Source organism: Mycetomoellerius zeteki, unplaced genomic scaffold (assembly GCF_001594055.1).
Source record: "Mycetomoellerius zeteki isolate Tzet28-1 unplaced genomic scaffold, Tzet1.0 scaffold105, whole genome shotgun sequence".
Lineage (NCBI taxonomy): Eukaryota > Metazoa > Arthropoda > Insecta > Hymenoptera > Formicidae > Mycetomoellerius > Mycetomoellerius zeteki.
This window is the reverse complement of record NW_017255965.1, coordinates 2,487,063-2,508,883: the sequence shown is the minus strand read 5'-3', so window position 1 is coordinate 2,508,883 and position 21,821 is coordinate 2,487,063. Positions and strand designations below refer to the sequence as shown.

General features: G+C 30.6%; 1 protein-coding gene across 1 annotated transcript in view; it reads left to right on the top strand.

Annotated features, from left to right (window-relative positions):
* The window catches only part of Con (leucine rich repeat protein connectin), a 69,645-nt gene that overhangs the window by 46,199 nt on the left and 1,625 nt on the right, over positions 1 to 21,821 (top strand). Inside the window, exons 2-5 of the mRNA XM_018446075.1 lie at positions 16,544 to 17,098; positions 19,314 to 19,807; positions 20,105 to 20,281; positions 20,938 to 21,050. Of these exons, the coding sequence (XP_018301577.1) occupies positions 16,551 to 17,098; positions 19,314 to 19,807; positions 20,105 to 20,281; positions 20,938 to 21,050 (1,332 nt within the window). The 5' untranslated portion in view covers positions 16,544 to 16,550. The remainder of the gene's footprint in view (positions 1 to 16,543; positions 17,099 to 19,313; positions 19,808 to 20,104; positions 20,282 to 20,937; positions 21,051 to 21,821) is intronic.

Sequence of the window (21,821 nt, the reverse complement as noted above, 5' to 3'; positions counted from 1 at the left end):
AATGTCCATTTATATACAAATATGTAAAATATTTTTTTCCGCGTATTAAGAAATAAGATAAGTTTTCTTCCTGTATCACATTTCATAAAGAGGTTAAACAAATGTTGAATTTCACATTTTGCACTTTACAAGTGTACAAATCTATTATATAAATACGAAACTTTACCAAATATTTATGATCTTATAAATATATATAGGAACTACATCTTCGATTAATTATTCCGTTCATTCAATCGCAGTTTATCTTGCTTTAATTAAATTATCTACGCGTCTCGCGGGAACGACGCGTAAATCGGCTGCAGCCATCGCGTTAGAAGCCTGTCGGTCGCTTTTATCGGCTGAATAAATAATTAGCCGTATTATCATCGCGGAGAAACGAACGGCTGCGCCCGATGAAAGGCGATAAAAAAACCGTACGTGGCGGACAAAAAAAACCGACCGATCGCCATTGTCTCGAGGGTTGCTTTTATTTTTACCCCCTCCCTCTTCTCTCTCTTTCTCCTCCTTATTCCTCCATATGTCTCTTTTTTCTATATGCCCCCCTCCCTCCTCTCTCTTTCTCTTTTTCTCTCTACCATCACGACCATTCAGCTGCAATTAGGATTATTTATTTATCGCGTTTGCAACGAAAGCTCCGATGGGTCGAAGGGTCTGCTTTTCCTCTTGGTCTCTGTACCCACTTCTCTTTTTCTGCTATATCGGTTTGCATCGTCGCGTCGGCTTACTCGAGCATTTCAGCCGCAGGCGAACACATTTTTGTTTCCATTCGAATATCTACATACACGTATATGTATATCTCGCTTTGATCGTTTAATTGTCTGTCGATTAAATCTGCTTATCTACGTTCTTTCTCTTTCGGTTTCAAACTGAAAAGACGATTATTTTAATTCAATCGCGGAAATTAGCAACGATAGTAACACAAAGATGTAGAAATCTGTTTGCGACGAGAGACGACGTTCTTAAAAAATCCTCTTAAACCGTTTTTTTAATTAAGAAATGAAATTCGTTAATTAGTTTAAAGATTGAATAATTTTGCACAAAAAGGAAAAAACTATGCTTGGTTCAACAACATTCCTTTTTAATCATGCTTTAAGAAACCTACAAGAATAGCGACACCTGATAATGGACCATTAATCTGTTGCCGACAGCTGTTCCAATATTTCAGGCAACCAATCGGAAATGAGAGGAGTAAAGTGACAGGATACAATGAGGAATAGAAAAAGAATATAACTTTTATTAAGTCTTTCTTTACTTAATTTGTATAATGTTTAATTTTTGCAAGAATGTCCATATTTGATTTTAATAGGTCGTTCTAGTATTCCTTCACTTTTCAAGTATTAAATATACATATATAATGGATTAACTGTGATATTATACTATATCATAAATAAAATATACTTAATATACTATAAAAAATGAATAAAAATAGTACATGCGCGCGCGTATGTATGTTTGTGTATATTACAAATATTTAAGTTTAATATCAAAGTGATTTATATATTAATAAAATTAATCAAAGTAATATTGTACGTTAATTTCAAATAAAAATATACGCAGGATGTATCTTTCATCAGCTCATATAAAATATGAAATTACTAAAATATTAATATTTAATGAACTGTATATTAATTACAAATTAATATTAAAATAATAAGATAATGTAAATTTAATTGCTCATAATGAATAATATAAATAATTAGAAATTTCTTATTGATAGGAGAATTCTCTGTTTGCGGTTTATTATCTGGCTCATGCTAGTCATATTAAAGTCACGCATTTAAAATAATCATGGCACTTTATTTCGAACAATGAATTTTGAGAAAAATATTGAAAACGTTTTTGAATAAAGCGTAACAAGTAGGTGGGTTGAAAAGTAAAGAAGCTAATTTTGATGAACCTCGCCATTCGTCAAATCGCTCGTAAATCTGATGTAAAAGAGGTAAAGTTACGTTGGAATCTTAGAACGGTAAACCGAAGTACGCGGGAAGATTAATCGCTGGAGTTGTGCGGGATTAAAGCGAGCTTAATTTCGAAGCGAATCGCCGAGATCTAATCTCTCTAGTTGGCATCGTCGGGATATATCTTTCGTTGCATCGTATCGCGTTTCGTATATATTTCACCTTAAACGCCGCTCCTCTCTCTGCTCGTGATATTATAGCTTGTGCGCGTATCTCCGTCATACTTATTAATCTTAGCTCTGTCTCTCTTTTGCTTTTCTCCTTTTCCTTTACGTCGTCTCGTAGACGTTTACCTCTTTGTCATTGCGTATTATGGCGCAATTTGCAGATTCTACTCTTAATTGTCCCCGGCGAAAATTCCGCTGTATGGAACCTTCCACTGTTTTCGCTCTCGCAAAATTGTAGATGAAATTCTTTGCGGCTTTAATATCTTGCACGAAAATGTTAGATAAAAACAAAATAAGTTCAATATTCAATTATAATTGAGGGATAAATTGAATTAACAAAATTTGAAAAATGATATTTTGGAAAAAAAGTTTGAGTATAAAAACAAAAAAAAGATGATATTTTGAAAAAATGACCTTAAAAATAAACATTTAAAACAGTGATTAAAGTGAAAAATAAAACTTCTAGACAAATAATCTAAGATTTACGTTATACATGATTGCTCATGATTGTACAGTGATTTCGAAGCGTATATTTCTCGTATATTTCTTCGATCGTATATTTCTTTGAATATTTAAATTTTAAAATAAAAAGGAAATATTTCATAGAAATATTAAGATTCACATAATTGTGTTATTTCTCTCGATATCTTATTTCGTTATTGAATAGATCGATAAAATATTCAGAAAAGAATTTACAAATTCTTAATTTTTTAGATAATTGTTTGTAATTACAATAAATTTTGCAAATATTGTTTTCTGTTGAGAGCAAGTGAATTGACGAAATGTCGACAAATACATAAATCTGTAAAGATATTCTATGTCTTTTATACTTCTAGAAGGATTCTAAAAATTCTTAAAACCCCCGGAATATCTTTCTTACTGACAATGGAAGAAAACGATAGAGAAAACAACGAGAAGAAAAAGTTAAACATAATAATAAGACCTAACTTCTTATATCATTACTTTTTCCACAAATGCAATGATGCACTTGCAATAACGAATTGCAATAAAACTTGCAAATATTGCACTTTTTATTAATGGAATTATATAATTTGTATCACATAAGCCGATTTCCTTTATCATTCTATGTATATATAAAAGTGTTCTATGTATAAAAGACGAAATTATCGAAAAGCGAATATTTTATGAGATTTTACGTATTTTATTATATGTCAGAGTGTGTCAGAGTAAAGTATGAAGTATCCCGTAAACTATTCGTTTTTTAATTTAATAATATTACCGTAATACTTTTATCGTAAGAGAGATTTATCTTTATCATATAAATGCCCTTTACCATAAGAGAGATATATTTTGTTAGATAATTTCTTACATTATATACATATCTATTTTATTGTGAAACACACGCATACAAATAAATATTATCTACTTATAATACGTATAAGTAGATAATATTGCTTAGTTAAAATGTAAACACATGACAATTCTTTGTTGCGATGATTGCAAGCTCGATTTATTTCTTATACAGATACACGAAAAGCATTTGAGTTAAAATGTGATAATAATTCTCTCTCTCTCTCTCTCTCTCTCTCTCTCTCTCTCTCTCGTAGACTTTTTATATAAATATAATTATTAAACAATTATTTGGTATAATAAAATTTTGTACACTTAATGTATAAAAATTAAAAATTGTAGCTAAGGAATTTATTTTAAAGCAACATATGTATAATAATAACATTTTGAGAGAAATTTTGAAAGTTTTTATTCAAAGTTACATTTATTAAGAGGAACATTAGAAGCATAATAAGACTGTTCATTTTAACCGTACTTCCTTTCTTTCTCCCTGCATTTCCTTTCTGTATCTGACATAGAATAAGTGTGTATTCAAGCTTTGAGAAAAGGGGGGAATAGGAAAGATACATAGAGTGTTGAAAATACAACTAAAACGAACAGACCTATTGTTACACCCGGACATTTTTATTTCACGATATAAAGTAAATGTGGCTTACTTATGAAATAAAGACGAAGGCCTTTTAATAGAATAACCGTTAATAATGTGATTGAGTAAATTAATAATACAGTATATCCAATTTGATGTATAAGATAATATATTTCCAATTTCACATAAAGTAATACGACCGAATTATTAAATCAAAATCAATTTTTATCTTTTTTTATACGACTTTTATTACAACTTATCCTTTTTTAGAATAGTAAAATCACTTTCTTTACTTTTAATTTAGTTTAATATAGTTTAATATAATTTAACACAAAGAAGTAAATATAAAATAACATATTGGCAGCGTTCAGCAGAGAAAGCAGCTTTACAGCTTACCGTTGTAAAATTCTTCAATATGATTGGTTCTTATTTTTGGTTTCTTATGGCTCTAAATATAAAATAAACCAATCACACATATTGAAGAATTTTACAACAGTTGCAAAGTTGCTTTCTCTGCTGAACGCAGCCATTATTCGTATATTCTTTTAGAAAAAGATATAATTGAAATTTAATTAATTATATATGTTGTTCAATCATTTTTATAAGTCTTTTATTAATTCCGAAGAAAGACTACACATTATTTTTATTTTTCCAAACCTTCAGGATGTATTTTGGATCTGATTAAAAAAACAGGAAGATGCAACAAAAGGGAACAGCGCCGCATTATGCGCTGAAGTTCGCCCAATAACCGTTCGTCTTGGCGAAATTACGGCGCCGAGGATGGCGTTATCTTGCCGCTCGCGACTTAAATCACGCGTCTCGCCCTCTTCTCTTCCTCCTTCTTCAACCCCTTCTCTCGCCCCATTTTTGTTCGGGAGTCCCTTAATTCCTCCTCGCGCGCAGGAATTACCGTCGCAGCCGTCGCTTCCGGTCTCTTCGGGGTTGTGTTGTCTTCATCCCCACCCGCAGGAAATCCCGGCTGAAAGCCGCCGTCATAACCGGTCCAGGTTTACCTTAACGCAGGTCGCCTTCCTTCCTGGAATGCATCCTACGGGAATTAAATGCGCGAAATTAAATGCAGGGTGAGAACAACCCCACAAGCTGAGTCGCGGCTTTACCGTCATAACTCTCGAAACGAGCCGGGAATTGTAAATCATGTTTTCAAGCAAGCCGCAATATAAGGCTTTGTCTCATATTAGCGATAATCGCAATGCTTGCTTCTACTTGATTCTTAATTATTGATTCTTATCAGTAAATTGCAGCATATATTACAAGCTTGAATTTAATTAATACAAATAGTTGATATTTTCTTAATCTGATTTTAATTAATTTAGATATAATTTCTCTGGAAATATGCTTGATCAATTCAGTCTAGATTATAAATTGATTTAAAATACTTACTTAATTGTATTATGTTAAAGATATTAAATTGTGACAGAAAATTAAATTGTTAAACAAATATTACTCAAATTAGTATAAAAGTAAATGTAAGACAAATATGAATTTTGTTTAGAAAATAGAAAATAGAAAGAAATAATTAGAATAAATTGATGGATCAAATTGATTTAAAACACTTATTAAATTAAATTATGTTGAAGATATTATTAAATTGAAATCAAAATTTAAATACTAATCTTTAATTAAATTGATTATTAAATTGAATCTGAATTATATTGTTATAAATAAAATATGATTCAAATTAATATAAAAATGAATTTAAGGCGCAAAAAGTGGATTTTGTTCAAAAAAGAGATAAAATAATTAAACTACAGCTTAGTCGTATTTGAAAGTTATTTAAAATACATACTTTAAATTTAAAAAATAAAGAATTATTTAATATTTATTATTTTAAATAACTTCTGACCTGTTTTTTTTTATTTTAAATAAGTCGTAACAATTATTTAACCGAGTCCTGAATCTAATCATATTTTCTTATACATGTATGAATCTTTATGCACTTTAAAGTTAAAATAGTTACATACATTGATGTTTAATATATGCATATAATAATTAATAATTGACATAATGTACAGAAAATGAAGATAAATGTAGTGATAACAGGCATATAGATTCTATTAAATTACAATGAGAGATAGTCAATCTCAAGATTTGAATGGCAGATCAATTTTCAATGTAGATATAATTTAATTAAATTAATTTACTGACAAGTTATTAGAGAAAGAGAGAGGGAGAGAAATTTCGCTTATTGTGTTCAGCGATTATAATGGATTCCGATTAATTATGAAATGCTTATTGCGATTTGGCATAACTTGAACTAGCTTCAGGATAGATTTAATTTTGTGACTATTTGACGTTTACGGCAATTTAATGTGTACTATTTAACGGATGATGTGTACTATTAACGGAATAATGAACACCTTTATTTTTTATTTATTATATCATGAGTAATGCAACAATACTTTTTTTTATAAATTCTTTGTCCAAATGGCCTAAATTTGCATGAATCTTTTTAAAATTTTAGTTTGTTAATAAAAATTATAATTAAAATTTTTTTGGATTAAGATTAAATTACTTAAATTTTAATTAAATTCTCAACATTTTAATATTTCGACGTAATTAACAAGGTTTTTTCACAAGTCTTTCATGAGAAATAATGAAAAAGAATCAGAGTATGATACGATCATTTCACCGTGAAATAAGTTTAACTACTTGCATCGCTGCGCACAACAAACGATAGGGAAGTAATGTCTCTCTTTCTACGAAGAAAAGTCCCGAGTTCCAAATCCAAAGAATCGAAAACAGCTATTTCTCGGAGCTGTTGAAGATTATCGGGTTTGGTACAAAGATACTGTTTACAGGTTCGCACAATCTATAAGTAGCCACCGCTATCGCTCCAATCGACGAAATAAAATAAAGGAACGCTATGTGCTCTGTACTCCACAGAAAGGAATGCTTCTGCGGAAGAAATGTTTCTTCTTGTTCCCTTTATGTATTAACGTAAGAATTTTCTTATTTCTTGTTTTAACTTTACAAAAGAAAATTATAAGCGGACTTTATTTTTTTCTATCTTGTGGAAGTTTCTTAATTAAACATTTTAGATGCAGATAATATAAAATTAATACATGCAATATAAAAAATGAGACAATTCTTACATTAATAAAAAAATATATGTATATAAAGGGAACAAGAAAAATTGTTTCTTCGGTAGTAGGAATATTACTTCTGTGGAGTATAGAGTATATATAGCTTTTCATTCCATTTAACATATAAATTGTTTATTAAATACATATAAATTATTTTGTTAAATGTATTTGTTATATATATTATACATGTATAATGTATTTATCAATGTGTGTATATATTATATACAATATATAATCATTTTTTGTAAAATACATATAAGAAGCATAATAAGAATTACCAAGATTTTTAAAAGGAAGAGTTATTATTTTATTTTTTTATATGCTTAATATAATTCCGATCTTAAAATTGACAAATTTAAAATTAATTATCAATCTGAATTTAATAATTAATAAAAAATGATGTGTAAAGTATTTTAGACGTTAAAAGTATTTAATATAAAAAGCTATTAGACACAGTTTTGTTTTTATAGATAACAATTATTTTTTTACTGAAATGATATAAATTATTATTTTTATTTTTAATTTTATTAAGCTATCTTTATAAATTAGTACACTGTGCCAACAATTATAGACAATATTTCATTAAAAATCTCTCACGAAAAAATATTTCTATACGAGAAGCAAAATCTATGTAATAGGAATATAAAAAAATTAAATTGCAATTTGAATTCTTGTTAATGTTTATTTATATTATAAACCATTATTAAGAAATAGATAAGGATTAATTTTTTTCCATAATTTAAAAAAAAGAGGGGAAAAAAATTTCTCTGATAACGTATAATATTAACTGCGCGATCTTCTGCAGAGTGACTCAATATATACACGAGGAAACGTATCCGGAACCAATATCGGGCTTCGCTAGTTCTGCGAGAAATATAGAAAAATTACTTCTACCAAGGGAAGCAAAGTCGGTTCAATTTTCTTTCTTTTCTTTTTATGTAAACGCAACATGTTTTTTTGGAAGAAATGAATTTGGAAACATGTATCCATTATTATCGACAATTGAATTTAATAATTCGTGAAATGAAAAGATCATAAAAAAACACATAAAATTTTTATAAGATATTTCATTTTTACTTTCCTACCGTGAAATAAAAAAAGTATCGTGTAACGCATAGAAAACGATTCTAAAAATAATCATTTAGTTTTTTCTTCTCTTGGTATTTTTTGTCAATATTCAATGAATACTACATTTCAAGAACATTTTGTTTTACGACATATCTCTTTATAGAAAAAATGTAAAATATTAATTTTAATGTCAAAATGAGGTTATTTATTATTAATTTATTAATACATAGATAATCATGAGTTAAATAAGTTTATTATAATTTTAAACTTTTAAAGACGGCTTATTATTATCATCACATTGTATTCTCATTATTAATGACTGTCATTGTCATATTTAAGCAACTTTATTATCATACTTTTATCACAATTTTTTATTTACAATATAAGAGATTAGGTATGTTCGAATATTTTCGAGGCTTTGAAAAATTCAAGTTTCATTCGCTTAGGCAGCACTCTGTGGCAGAAAGATCGATTTATGCGCCTTTCTTCTGGTGCAACGAAACGCGGCCTAGAGTCCTCAGGGAGAACGGAGTAGTCCGGACTATCTGAAAAGCAGGCTGAGTTTCCAACAAAGGTGCGAGCGTATGTACAGATGCTGAGGAATTGGAGAAAGATTCGCTTCGTGGAACACGATTGGTTTGGATCGTATTTCAGTGTTTTAGTAAAATTGGTTGTTTTGATATTATATTAATCATTGTGTATTGTAATGAAATATATTGGTAACGATAATCCTTACTACTTAATATATATAAACATAGTATAATACGTATAGTATTGTTTTCAATTTCAAATTAGAATATACAAAAATTGCCTTATTAAGAATCCAAAATTTCGAAGATCTTTTAATACTTTTATATTAAACATTTTTTATATTTTTATATGTACAACTTATTATTTGAAATATTCTTTGAAACATAAAATAGCCGATAAAAGTTCTTTTAAAGCGTGACAATGTTGTCATTGATTTCATACTTTAAGAGCGTTGCGATATTTCTATATCGCTTTTCTGGCAATCGTCCTCACGCTAAAAATTCCGACCCGTACTGGCCACTACATCATCGCCTTGTTGCTGTATTTTACGGCAATAAGAGTTCGACCTCTGGCTCTCTCTCAACCAGCACCTCCACTACTGATATATATGACTGAAGGGAGAATATCACATGCACACACGCACACGTACTCCGTCGATGTGCGCCTTAGTTTGCATTTCAAGCGCAATAACGTTAATATTTTACATCATAAAATTTACCTGACATAGGACAGTAGACAAAGCCTGTTGAATCCGATTATATATGAACATTCTGTATTTTTTTATTTCAATATTATTTATATTTTAATATCCTTAATAATTTTGAATGAATTATAATTGAAAAGCTCTTTCAATTTAATTTCTAAGTTTTATTTTGATATTTTTATGGAAGAAGACTTTTTATTCTTTCCATTTTCTATCCTTTAGAATTTTGTGACATATTATTTACTTTATTTTCCAATATATCTACTATATATAATCTAAAAAATATATATATAATATAGAACATCATATATGTATATAAAGATAGGATATGCATATTTGAGCACAAAATTTTTTATACTTGTGACATTTTATTATTTTATTATTAGATATATTAGTAATTCTGTGCTTTATAACAATGATTAAACATTGTTATTGATCAATTAATACCTTTACATGAAAATGAATTCTAAATTCGAGTTGTCACTTTTCGCGATGTAGAGAAACTCTAATTTTCCAGAATTTGCGATCGTCGAACGAACGTGGCCTCTTTTTCAGAACTAAATGAAATACGAGGACCAAAAGTTTCCGTTGTAAGAATCAAGTGAATGGGCGTCACTTCGTCGGAGAGACGGGCACGCGTTCCGACGTTGGCGTCGCAGAGCTTTCACTAGCCGAGCGCGCGTGCGATCTAATTAAATCGTTGGCGACTCTGTGAATTAAGGAGAAGAGAAGGGAAGTTTCTCGTTAATGAGGCGTTGTTAATAAAACTCTTCTAGAAAGTCAGTAATTCATAAGCATAAAATTTGTGTTTTCATAATTCTTTAATTAATATCAGCAATAGAAATTATATGAGGAAAAGATCAAATTTTAAAAAAGTTTATTTTTTTACATCAAATGAACTTTTTAATTTTTTTTAAGATATAAAATTATTCTAGTTTTTATAAAGCTTTTAATCTAAACTTTTTGTAACATTTCGATTAATAAGAGATGTACAAATCGTGAAAAAAAGGGTGAAACTTTCTATTGATACAATGAACAAGTTTCTGTTTTTCTTTGTGCATAAGATAGAAAATTGTTCTTCTTGAAAACCACTAACATTCTCGATCACTGTGATGTTTGAATTTTGACGCCATAACGGCTCGAGTTTTCGCCCATATTTGCTTTCTCGATCGAAGAAGGGCTCGTCATATGCTCCAGCATGTCAAACTATACATCCAGTCCAGGTGCCTTCAGTATTCCCCTCTCGATAAACGAACTGCCTTTACAGCCGCTCTCGACACACGCCATTATCGATAAGGGCGTTCTCGATTTTTTCTCAGCTACCATCGTTCTCTGCTTTCTTCCGCGATATGCAGTAAAAAACATGAAGCTCGAAAAGAGGTCGATGAGGTGCAGAGGCGTCGTCCTCGTCGTTGTCGTCATCATAAAATATGATCCTAATTCCCATACCGATATGGTATTTGATCAATTTTTCGAGACATTTAAGAAATTGCGATTTTCCGCCCGTGAAATCATTCTTGGACGCCGCTCGGGATCGACCTGCACGTTAGAGAAATCGATTCTTCGTTCGTCCCTTCTGTTAGAAGAGCTTGATGGTAGAAACGAATCCAAAGGAAAGGCTTCTACTTCTAACGCGTCGTTATCTGTAAGCTTATGCAAATGTCTAGCAGTTTGCCACGAGGGGGATTTGCATACACTAGCTAGATTCAGCTCCCCTCCCCTCTCTTCATCCCCCCCTTCGTCTACCCGGGTCTCGATCTATGCGGGATCATGTCTAGGCATAATCTTAAGAAGCTCCCGCCGCAGTTATACAGTGGTTTTATCCCTAGATCGTAGTCACGTGAGAGGGTTGCTCCCTCTTTTCGTCCACTTTTTTTGGTTTTATTTGCATCCGAGCGTTCCGAAAACGTATTGCGTTCTTCTTTTGCATAGTGCGGATGTACCGGCCTATAATAAAGCTCGAATCGCGCCGTCATTCATTAGCATAAAAGCACGATACGCGCGCGCTTCGATCGAGGGCTCCATCGCTATAGGCGACTTCCCGATATTACGCGCCGTATAATACCGGGATCTGTCCTGGGGTTCTTGTACAAGAATTACGCATTACGGGTATCTTTATCAGAAAAAAATCGCTCATATATGAATTGCTAAAATATCTTTCGATCTAATTATTAATCAGCTATATCATAGTCGAATGTAATTAGCATAATGGAATCATGCTTATGTGCGAGAGCCATAGAAATACGAGTCAATTCCTGTAACGCATCGCTGTACCACGAGAATTTTCCGATTGCACCACATTTCGACGTTGATTGGATGCCATCCTTTGCGAATCTCTCTGTGCAATCGCGAATTCATCGTCGAATAATACGGGTATCTGGGCTTACGCGCGCTTTTAATTAAACTTATTAAGCTGTTTTAATTTGCATTGTATTAGCCGCGTATTACTGTTGTAGCTACTGTATGAGCTTAAAATATCTTCAGTGGCTTTAAAAGCGGCTCTAAAGTAGCTTTTAGTGGTAAATTAATAAAATTATCACTTAATTGAAACTCCATTTATTCAAACAAGCCTTATTAACTTATTTACGGTAATGCATTTAAATATTCCGCGTTTATTACCTTTAAAATGTTATCAAATTCTTTTATGTCTGCATTTTTGTTCTTATATACGAAATTATGTATATATAATACTAAGCGTAATGTTTTATATTATTTTTAACGTAAATAAGAGAGTATAATTTAACGTGTTGAAATGTTACAATAGAGAATTGAAAAGGGTTGAGATTATCCGAGCGGAGGGTTAAATTCGTCGGCATCCTACTCGTATAACTTTCGGAATAAACAACTCGTGTTTTGCACACGCGTGTTGTACTCTCTCCGTTCGTCTCTCCCTAGTCGCAACTCGAATTCCATCAAGGTACAATTAGCATACACCAACGGAGCGTGCGTGACAGTAAGAGGCGCTGAATGGACCGCGGTGTTGTGGATAATTTTCGCGGTGCGACGTATGGCAATCGCGCTGTGTCGAAACTTCGGCCAGTTGCGAAGTTATATTAAACGTTTCAACGGAGTGTACATATATTCATATGTCTCTGCCTCGTCCATGATGTTGCGGACGTTGCACCCTTTGTACCCGGCAAGTGCCAGTTTCGTGCATTATTATTTGTGGTCCAGTATATGTTGCTTTATGTTGTGGAATTATCGCGAGAAAGTCGACAGAGGGAGAGTGAGAAACGAGAAGAGAAGAAAGAGAGGAGATATATATAATCAATTAAATTGAGATGGAAATTCGCGCGCACCTTTATAAAATATGAAGAAAGTTAAGATGAAAGTTGCCGATACTGACATAGTTCTTCTAAAGAGGCCTCCTTATTTCTCGTAAACTATTACACTTTATTAATAGAAACATGATCTATTCTCAGATAGCACAGAGTTCAAAAAGAATTCAAAAAGAATTTGTATGTCATCAATTCTGAGTTCACTTTTAGATGCAAAAGAATAAAATTAATTCTTTTCAAAACTTTTCAGAAAAAGAATTCTTCTTGAACTTTCTATGATATCTGGGTTCAGATAAAGAAGTAAAAACTCATAATTCATACATTTGTAGCTTGTTTTTATACATAGGATATAGCAGAAAATACATATTATTGTTTATTAATAAATATTTTCAAATTGCGAAGCGTTCTAATCTTTATCACTATAAATGCTGACAATGCAACGCGTTTTTGTATGATTCAGCGCAACTGTCATCGTCATATAAGAGTATCAACTTCGCAAAGTAGTAACAACTCCGTAGCTACTGTAGTCAAAATTAAATGCAAATATTGCAAAGTCGAGACAACACTGCGCAAAGTCTTGGACTTGCACCTGCCTTTACGCAACACGCGGTGCTTTCCAAGACGAGTTTCTCTCGCAATCGGAAATAAGTACGAAACAAAGCGACGGCTATCGTGCGGTTCACAAAGTATTACGACTATCCCAAGTGCGCTGTTTAAAAACTTTCGCGCATTATCTGCATATGTTGCATCAACCATATCCACCGCAGCGGTTCTGTAACGGCTGCATACACTGTGATGATATTCGCTAGTCTTGTGATTTATATCACCCACGAAATATCATATATCGCGAAATACATTTCTGATATATTATCACACAATGTGAAAAATTTATTTAAGTTAAAAGAATAAAAATATATTGAAAAAAAGGAACCAGAGTGTGGGCGTACATGAAACATTAAAGACTTATAAAAGAAAATATTAATAATAATATCATTTTTAGACCGCGTATGTGAGAGACACAACCAATAAATAAGAGCCGGTCGAAGCTAGATCTTAAAATGCTTTAAATAAATCTTGAATCACTAAATATGATATATATGTACTTGACATATATACCACAATTGTAGTCTAATGAACTGTGCGCCGAAATATTTCCGTTAAACACAATTAAATCACTGTAGTAATTTCGCGAATTAAATTAATTTCTAATAATTTCGATGCTCAAACAGGCATCATATTTCAAAGATATTAATATACTGAAAAATTGTTTTAATTAAACTTATTAAAATATTAATAATAAGTTAATAATAGAATAATGTTATCTGTAAAAAACTTTAATAAAGTATGATATTATTTTATTTCCGTAATTAAATATACTGTACTAAAATTTTATTTTCATTCAAATTAATATAATTAAATATATCTTATACAACTAGAGATTTTTACTTTTTACTTCTTGTTCCATAATGGATAAATTTCATGTTGAGTAATTTAAACAGAATCACTGTTTTACTATGCAAACGAACATTTTGCCCCGCGGATAGATTTAACCAACGAATAAATATGTTACTCATCTAGCGAACACCTTGGCATAACGAACGTGATGGTGCAGCGAGAGAGGGGAAGAAGTCCATCAGGAAAATTGAACAAAACTCAAATTGATCCGGAACTCGCGGATCCCCGTGGCTTTTCGTCGAAGCTTCCGCTTGCTGTTCCCGACAGTAATTAAATAAGCCGAGTTATACGGAGGAGGAAAGTTCGCGAAATTCGCAAACGCGCCGCATGTACGTTAAAACCGTCCGGCCTCAGGAAGTTTGCGAACAAACGTTATTGCACGACAAAGGCATCGCTAGTGATATCATTTGCCGTCATATTTATAAAATCTCACGATTATCATAGACAAGACTATCTCTGAATTGTGAAGAAAGAAACATGAAGAAAATAACATAAAAGCTACCAAGACATAGAGAATTAATTATATATTTATAATAAATATACATAGATACTTATAATGATATGATTATAAAATTATTAAAATATTGACTTCTCTTTCAATTAAGTCGTCAACTTCAAAATCAAATAAAATTATAAATAAGCTATTATTACTTACATACACCATTAGAGTTTAGTACTTAAAAAATGTTTTATTTACTACAATACAATAGTCTAAAATTTTTTAAACATGTATTATATCTTCTTGTTTTTTTAAGAAAACTCCAGAGTTTTGTCCATGAATTTGTATAAAAAATAATGCATGATATAATCTAGGTAAAAGATGGTTCACTGGGTCAAGAAAATCCTTTAATTTATGTGGCAATAGCTTTTTCTCTCTTGGCTTGAATAGAAATTATTTTTTCTTTTCCCGCTGAGAAAATTTTTATCTATGCTGTTTTTCCCTTCGGAGTTATTCATATGCTAGCATTTATGAAGTTAAGGTGAATTGTTTTCCATGAATTATTTTGTTCTAAAATCGATCTCTTTTGTAAACTTTGCAGTATTAAAATTTATGAAAAATTTTTGTAGAAGGTATATGATAATTATTGGAAAAATTATATTTGAAAAATACGTAACAAAAATATTTATTCATTTGTTTGTCGATATGAGATATACTTTTGTGTGCATATTATTTTATTAAAATTAAAATTCATATTAAACTAATATAATAAATAAATTCAGATAAAAAAATTTCAGATATTTCATTGATAATGTTTTTATAATAAAATTGTAACATTATCAATGAATTATTTGAAATAAAAAAATGTAGTAATTATACAACACAATATGACATACAGATAATATAAATATAATACAAAAAAATGAACACAACAGCGGGATCCATATTCATTCACAATATTTATTTGATAAAAGAACACGAGTTAATAAATTTAACGATTCATAAGAACAACAGAAAAAACATAGAAGAGCTTTGTAACTTTCAACTACATAACACGTTTTTATACGATAATCGTTTTTATTCGTCCTAAAAATAACTCCAAAATGTTTGCTTACTTATAATATAAAAGTACTAGAGATAAAATTTTTTTACTTCAAGTCATTTACCCCGTATCGATCGAATATGGTGGATTTAAAATATTACAACAAGATAAGAACAAAACACAAAGATTTAAAAATAGTACAATATAATACAATTATAAAATTTCAGCGTATTTAAAATAAAAAATTTTAATTCATGTTATACGTCGATTTAAAATATTTTTATTCGCGTATTGACAGTTTTTGAAACCTATATTTTATTATATATATCTTTGAAAGAATAAAACATATTCGAATAAAAAAATTTTTATTTATGCCGTCGATCGATGCGACAATGTGTCCACGTCCTCTCTATGGATGGAGGAGGGGAATATTTTTCTCTAAAGAGCAGTCTCGTGATGGAGAAACGATATGCCGTTACGTATCGACGTGCTTGTAATGGAGCTGTCGAGCAAATTTTCTGTGATACAGAGCCGGAGGCGCGCGTCGTATCGCGTCGACTTTAAATACAATGAAAATCGACCCTTATCGCCTCGCTATGTCGCCTCGATGCTTCGAGAGCGATCAGTTGCTCATTATTCGTACTTAAATCCATTCAAGAAAGGGAGAAAATCGAAAAAAAGAAAAAAAAACTCTATATTATTGTTTTAGAAAAAGTCTCTTATGTAAGAAAAGTATATAATAAAAAATTAAATATCTCTAAGATCGCTACATATCAGTAAAAAAATAATATATATTACTAAAATCTTCCGAAATAATCCTATTATGAGGTAATATCATTAATTAATGAGTCATAGTTGTGCATCGCAATACTCAAGCGAAACTTTCAATTCTCTGTTTCAGGATCATAATGCGCCAGTTTCTGTACAATTTCTTCATCCTTGAACTGCTGCTGCTGACAATCTTGTTCGCGTCGTCAGGTCTGGCGATGTCGAAGACGCGCGACAAAAAGAAAAACATTAAGGAGATGAAGGAGGTGAACATCTGCGACATTCAGGGCCAGCAGGCACCGATCTATTGCTACTGCAACGACGGCCTGCATAATTCTAGTGTCGTCAGTTGTTTGGTATTGAGCAAGTTCGAGCGGAACGATCCCATATGGAATTACTTTAAATCACAAACCCAGCTCGAAAAATTGACGTTTACGGTGCGTCAGCTCGACAGCCTCGACTACGTACCCAGTCATTTGTTGCGCAATCTGAAGAATTTGCGCATAATCGTATTCCAGCATGGAAGGTTCCACAAGCTTGCCAGTTACACTTTTAGCAATCTCAACAGTATTGTCGAGATCAATCTCAGCGGCAACATGATTATCGAACTGAGCAATTATACCTTCGAGAATATGCGAAATCTCACTTTCATAAATCTCGACTATAATCGTATCTTCGAGATTATTAGGTATGGATAACCGATAATTGATAGTGAATTATTCATTAAAATAGAGATGGATTATAACCTTTATTAAATTTCTTAACCTAATGAGTATAATCCGATTCGTTATTTACAATTTATTCTTAAATTTGTGTTATTTATTCTTTATTTTTATCAGTATTCATACTATATACTATTTGGACTATTTGTATTACTTAATGTTGAAAAAATGATTATATAATATGTGAACACAAAAAAGGTCTTCTAAAAGATTTTTAAAATATACTTTATAATATTGCAATAATAATAAATTGAAAATTATAAACTTTATATTTCAGCTTGAAATTAAAAATTCATAATATTAACTACAATCTAATCATATAGAACAGTTTCTCATTTAAGAAAGTTTCTTAAAAAAAAAAAAGGATAAAATGAATAAAAGTAAATTTATATATATACTTTTATGTAAAAAATATTAAAAGAAGAATATATTAATTATTATTTAAACTTGTTTTAATCTACAAATTGATATTAGAAAAATACGTCAAATTATTAAACAATTATGTATGCTATGAAATCTAGTTTTTTCACACATTTTGATATTAGATACATTGTATTTAGTGAAATTGTATTTAATGAAATGTATTAGAATGATATTTTATTTGAGAATATTTATGTATATTTATTTTAATATAAGATAATAAATGCCATATTGTTATAAAAAATTTTTCGATATAAGCGACAAGGCCGTGTGCATGTATAATACATGCATCAATAAAAGTAGCAATTTATTAAAAGAATAAAAATTTAATACTGATGCTACAATACTAATTCAAACTTTGGATAACAAAAATTGTTCTTATTTATTGTTGTTAACAGTGGCAATACTTTGCGATATTTATATTTATAACATTATATATTTATGATTAATATATTACATTATTAATATTATATATTTTTGTAACGTTTTCTAATTAGTAGATATATATATACACATACACATATATATAGAGTAATTCCGGTATATACGCCAAAAACTATCAAAAACTTAATTTATTAAGTATTATTTACTACACAGAGAGAAAAATGTTTGGTATTTGTAACTATAATTATATATTACTATAATTATGATTATTATAGCATAATCATAATTATAGTAATATATAATTATAGTTACAAATACCAAACATTTTTCTCTCTGTGTATGTTTAAAATAAACGAACTATATCAGTAAAAACTTTGTACTCTTTACTACTATGAAAAAAATATTAGAAATCCGAAATATATATTTATTTTTCGTATTAAAAAATAAACTTTTTGAAACCCTTGCATTTTTGCCATATGGGGTGGGATATATGGCTACTCATAGGGGGAGAGGGGGTATGTATGGCTCATGAAAAATTTACAAATAATGCATATAAATAAGACGTAAATTGACACAATAACTTATAAAATGCGTTTATAAAGTTTTATTAAGGAATAAAAATGATAAATATGTATATGAAGTAATAAATAATAATTCCAATCTTCCTACATATATTAGAAGTGTTATGACAAGAGGTACATATTTCGTGTAATACGTTTATTGTATTTAGTTCACTGATTTCAATCTGCGCACTTTGTATGCTTTGGGCATAAATCCCACCCGCTAAAAATGCCGTATATCTCAAACAGATGGGATATACAAAACAACAAACTAAACAAAGAATACGAAAGTAAAGCACTTGTATTTTGCTATACAACAGCTTTACTATTCCTCTACACGTATGTACCATGAAATAACCACTAGATCTTTTACATGCCCTATAGTAATCTCTTTATGTAGATTATAATTTATGATGGCGCTACTTATTACAGTGACAAATCGATTCAACTCACAACAATTTCATTAATATTAACAGTAAGAAGTTGAAATTATTACTCAATACTAATATAAAGGCATGTAATCGAGTAGTTGCGAGAAAATTACCCCCACTCCTTCTATTTGTTTTTACTTCTGCGGCGTAAATCCCAGCGCGGCGTATTTACCGGAGTTACCCTATATATAACATCTTGTCATACGTATATTTATTCACTTAACAATAAATAATGCAAAAAGTACAAATAATTAATAATGTGAATACCGACTAATGAGAACAATAATTAATTAATATAATTAAGAAATAAAATTTCATTTACAATTAACAAACACAATAAAATATATATATATAATATACACAACGGTTTCGAATAATTGTTACAGAGACACGTTTGTAAACTTGCCGAACTTGCGCAAGCTGAACCTGAACCACAACAACATTAGCATTGTTCATGACAAGGCGTTTAAGCTCCTGAGCTCGCTGCACGAGCTCGAACTGAGCAACAACCAGATCAGTGTTATTACGCGCGACATGTTTTACGGTCTGCGCAATCTACAGCGTCTCAATCTACGTGGCAATAGGATTAACTTGCTCGCCGAACGTAGCTTCATCGAGATGTCGGAACTAGCCGAACTCGAGCTCGATCAAAATCAGATCAAGCTCATATCCGAAAGAGCATTTGACAGCATGCGCAATCTCCAGAGATTGCAACTTAACGATAATCAGCTAACATCGTTGCCGCCGAATTTCTTGGCTGGTGCACCTGGTATTAACTTTTTGGATCTGAGAGATAACTTACTGAAGACCGTGACATTTGACAACGTTAAACCAATCATGACCAATCTCTACGAAATTAATGGTCACTTATACCTAAGCGGTAAGTACCTAGATTATCATTTTTAATAGAACTATAATATAGCATCTATTTGAAAGTCTCGAAAGAAACTATCAAAAAATTATCAAAGTTATCGTCCGCTAAAGAATAATTTTAAATAAAAATTAGATTAAATAATTCTCGCAAGTGAGAAACAATAATAGAAGGTTATATAACGCATTAAAGAGAAGTAGTTATTCAATGTTGCGGATATTAAATTACCTGCGGCGATTTGAAGTGACATTAATGATCAAAGTAGCAAGATTTGACTGATCAAAGTGCATCATCCTATTTGCGTAGAAAACAATCTGATCTGCGACTGTAAACTCACATGGATCTGGGGCTTGCGGAACGAGACGAAGAACACGAAACTGAGGGATGCCCTGGAGGAGCTGACTTGCTTCCTTGAAAGCAATAATGCAACGCAGAAGATCAACAGGGAAGATCTGGGGAGAAATCAGCCGCCCGAGATTTCCGGTAAATTTTGCTTCACGCGTGAATGCGCGCTAGTACGAATGCCTTTCGGCGAAACTTATTTCAGCTTTGTGTCGAAAATGTAAAATGTACTCAATATAGAGACATAAGAATATTTCATCTGTTACATGTATAAATAGGCACAGAAATTAATTTAATTTCCTCTATACTTGCCAACAAAATTTAAAAATAAAATATCAAATAACACGAAGTTCAGAGTCGAAACATGAGACGTTTTATAAGACATCTTTTAGACATCTTGTAGACAGTTCTCGTAAAAGAGATTTCAAAATATTTTAGATGTGTTATATATAACGTCTTACATGTTCTAAATTTAGACTCTTTCTCTAAATCGTTTTCTGGGTAATTACTTCTTTTTATACGTATTATAATATACGTATTATAATATAAATTGTTTTATGTAAGTATATTTCACAAAGTTGGCCAAATGTATTTAAACTAATAGATGTTTATTACTTACAAACATATTTCATGATTAATTATAATAATCAAGATATGTACGTTAAACAAAAATAAAATTTTAATAACAGATAGAGAGAGAGAGAGAGAGAGAGAGAGAGAGAGAGAGAGAGTCTCTTTGGTATGACATTTGACATTTCTTATTTTTTTAAACGGAATTTTATTTTATTGTGTTACAGACGAATATGTCGATAATAATTCGAGAGATTATGATAACGAGGACGATGAGGCTGAGAGCGGTGGTTATCTCGATGAACCTGACGACGAAAATTCATCGAATTTTCATAGTAAGGTAAGATATTCGCGATTTGTTAATTGCATATAAATGATAGATACATATGATAAGGTTTATTGAAATTCTTCTTGCATAATATTATAAATAGTTGCTTGATTAAATTAATTTCTTACATTAATATCTTAATTGCTAATCTTAATTACTATCAAAGCATAATTTAAACTTTTATACTTTTATGCTTAGAAATAAAATTAACACTAGAAGACGTTAAAATTAATACTAAAAGACGTTTATTATATACCAGTTGAGAGCTCAATGTCAGATTTTTCATTTTACATTTTTTATATCACGCAAGTATAGAATTTTTACAAGAAACAATGAAAATATGAAACCATACGAGCAGTACACCGATATACAAGCATTATAAAAAAATTTTTAATTTTTTTTATATAGGGGAGAGTGATCTAAATCGGACCTATTTGCAGTTTTTGCTCTCTATAAGGCATAAATAAAGTCCGATCGTAAAATCGAAGGTGCTGTTGAAAAGATCATTTAATTCTCTTCATTTTTGCTTCAGATTATTTTGACGTATCTCTCACTTGTGTTAAACTATAATGGAAAATGTAAAAACGCTTTTTCCGGTCCGATTTAGAACTATTGGTTCCAAATCGGACCATCCCCTGATTCAAATAAAAAATTCCTATTTTTATGAATTTTTAGATAGAATTTAAAAATATTTTAATGTATTTTTCTTAGTATTGAGTAAAAACGAGCAATTTGACAGTCAAAGATAAACATTTTTTTCGGAAAAAGAAAATACTGACTGTT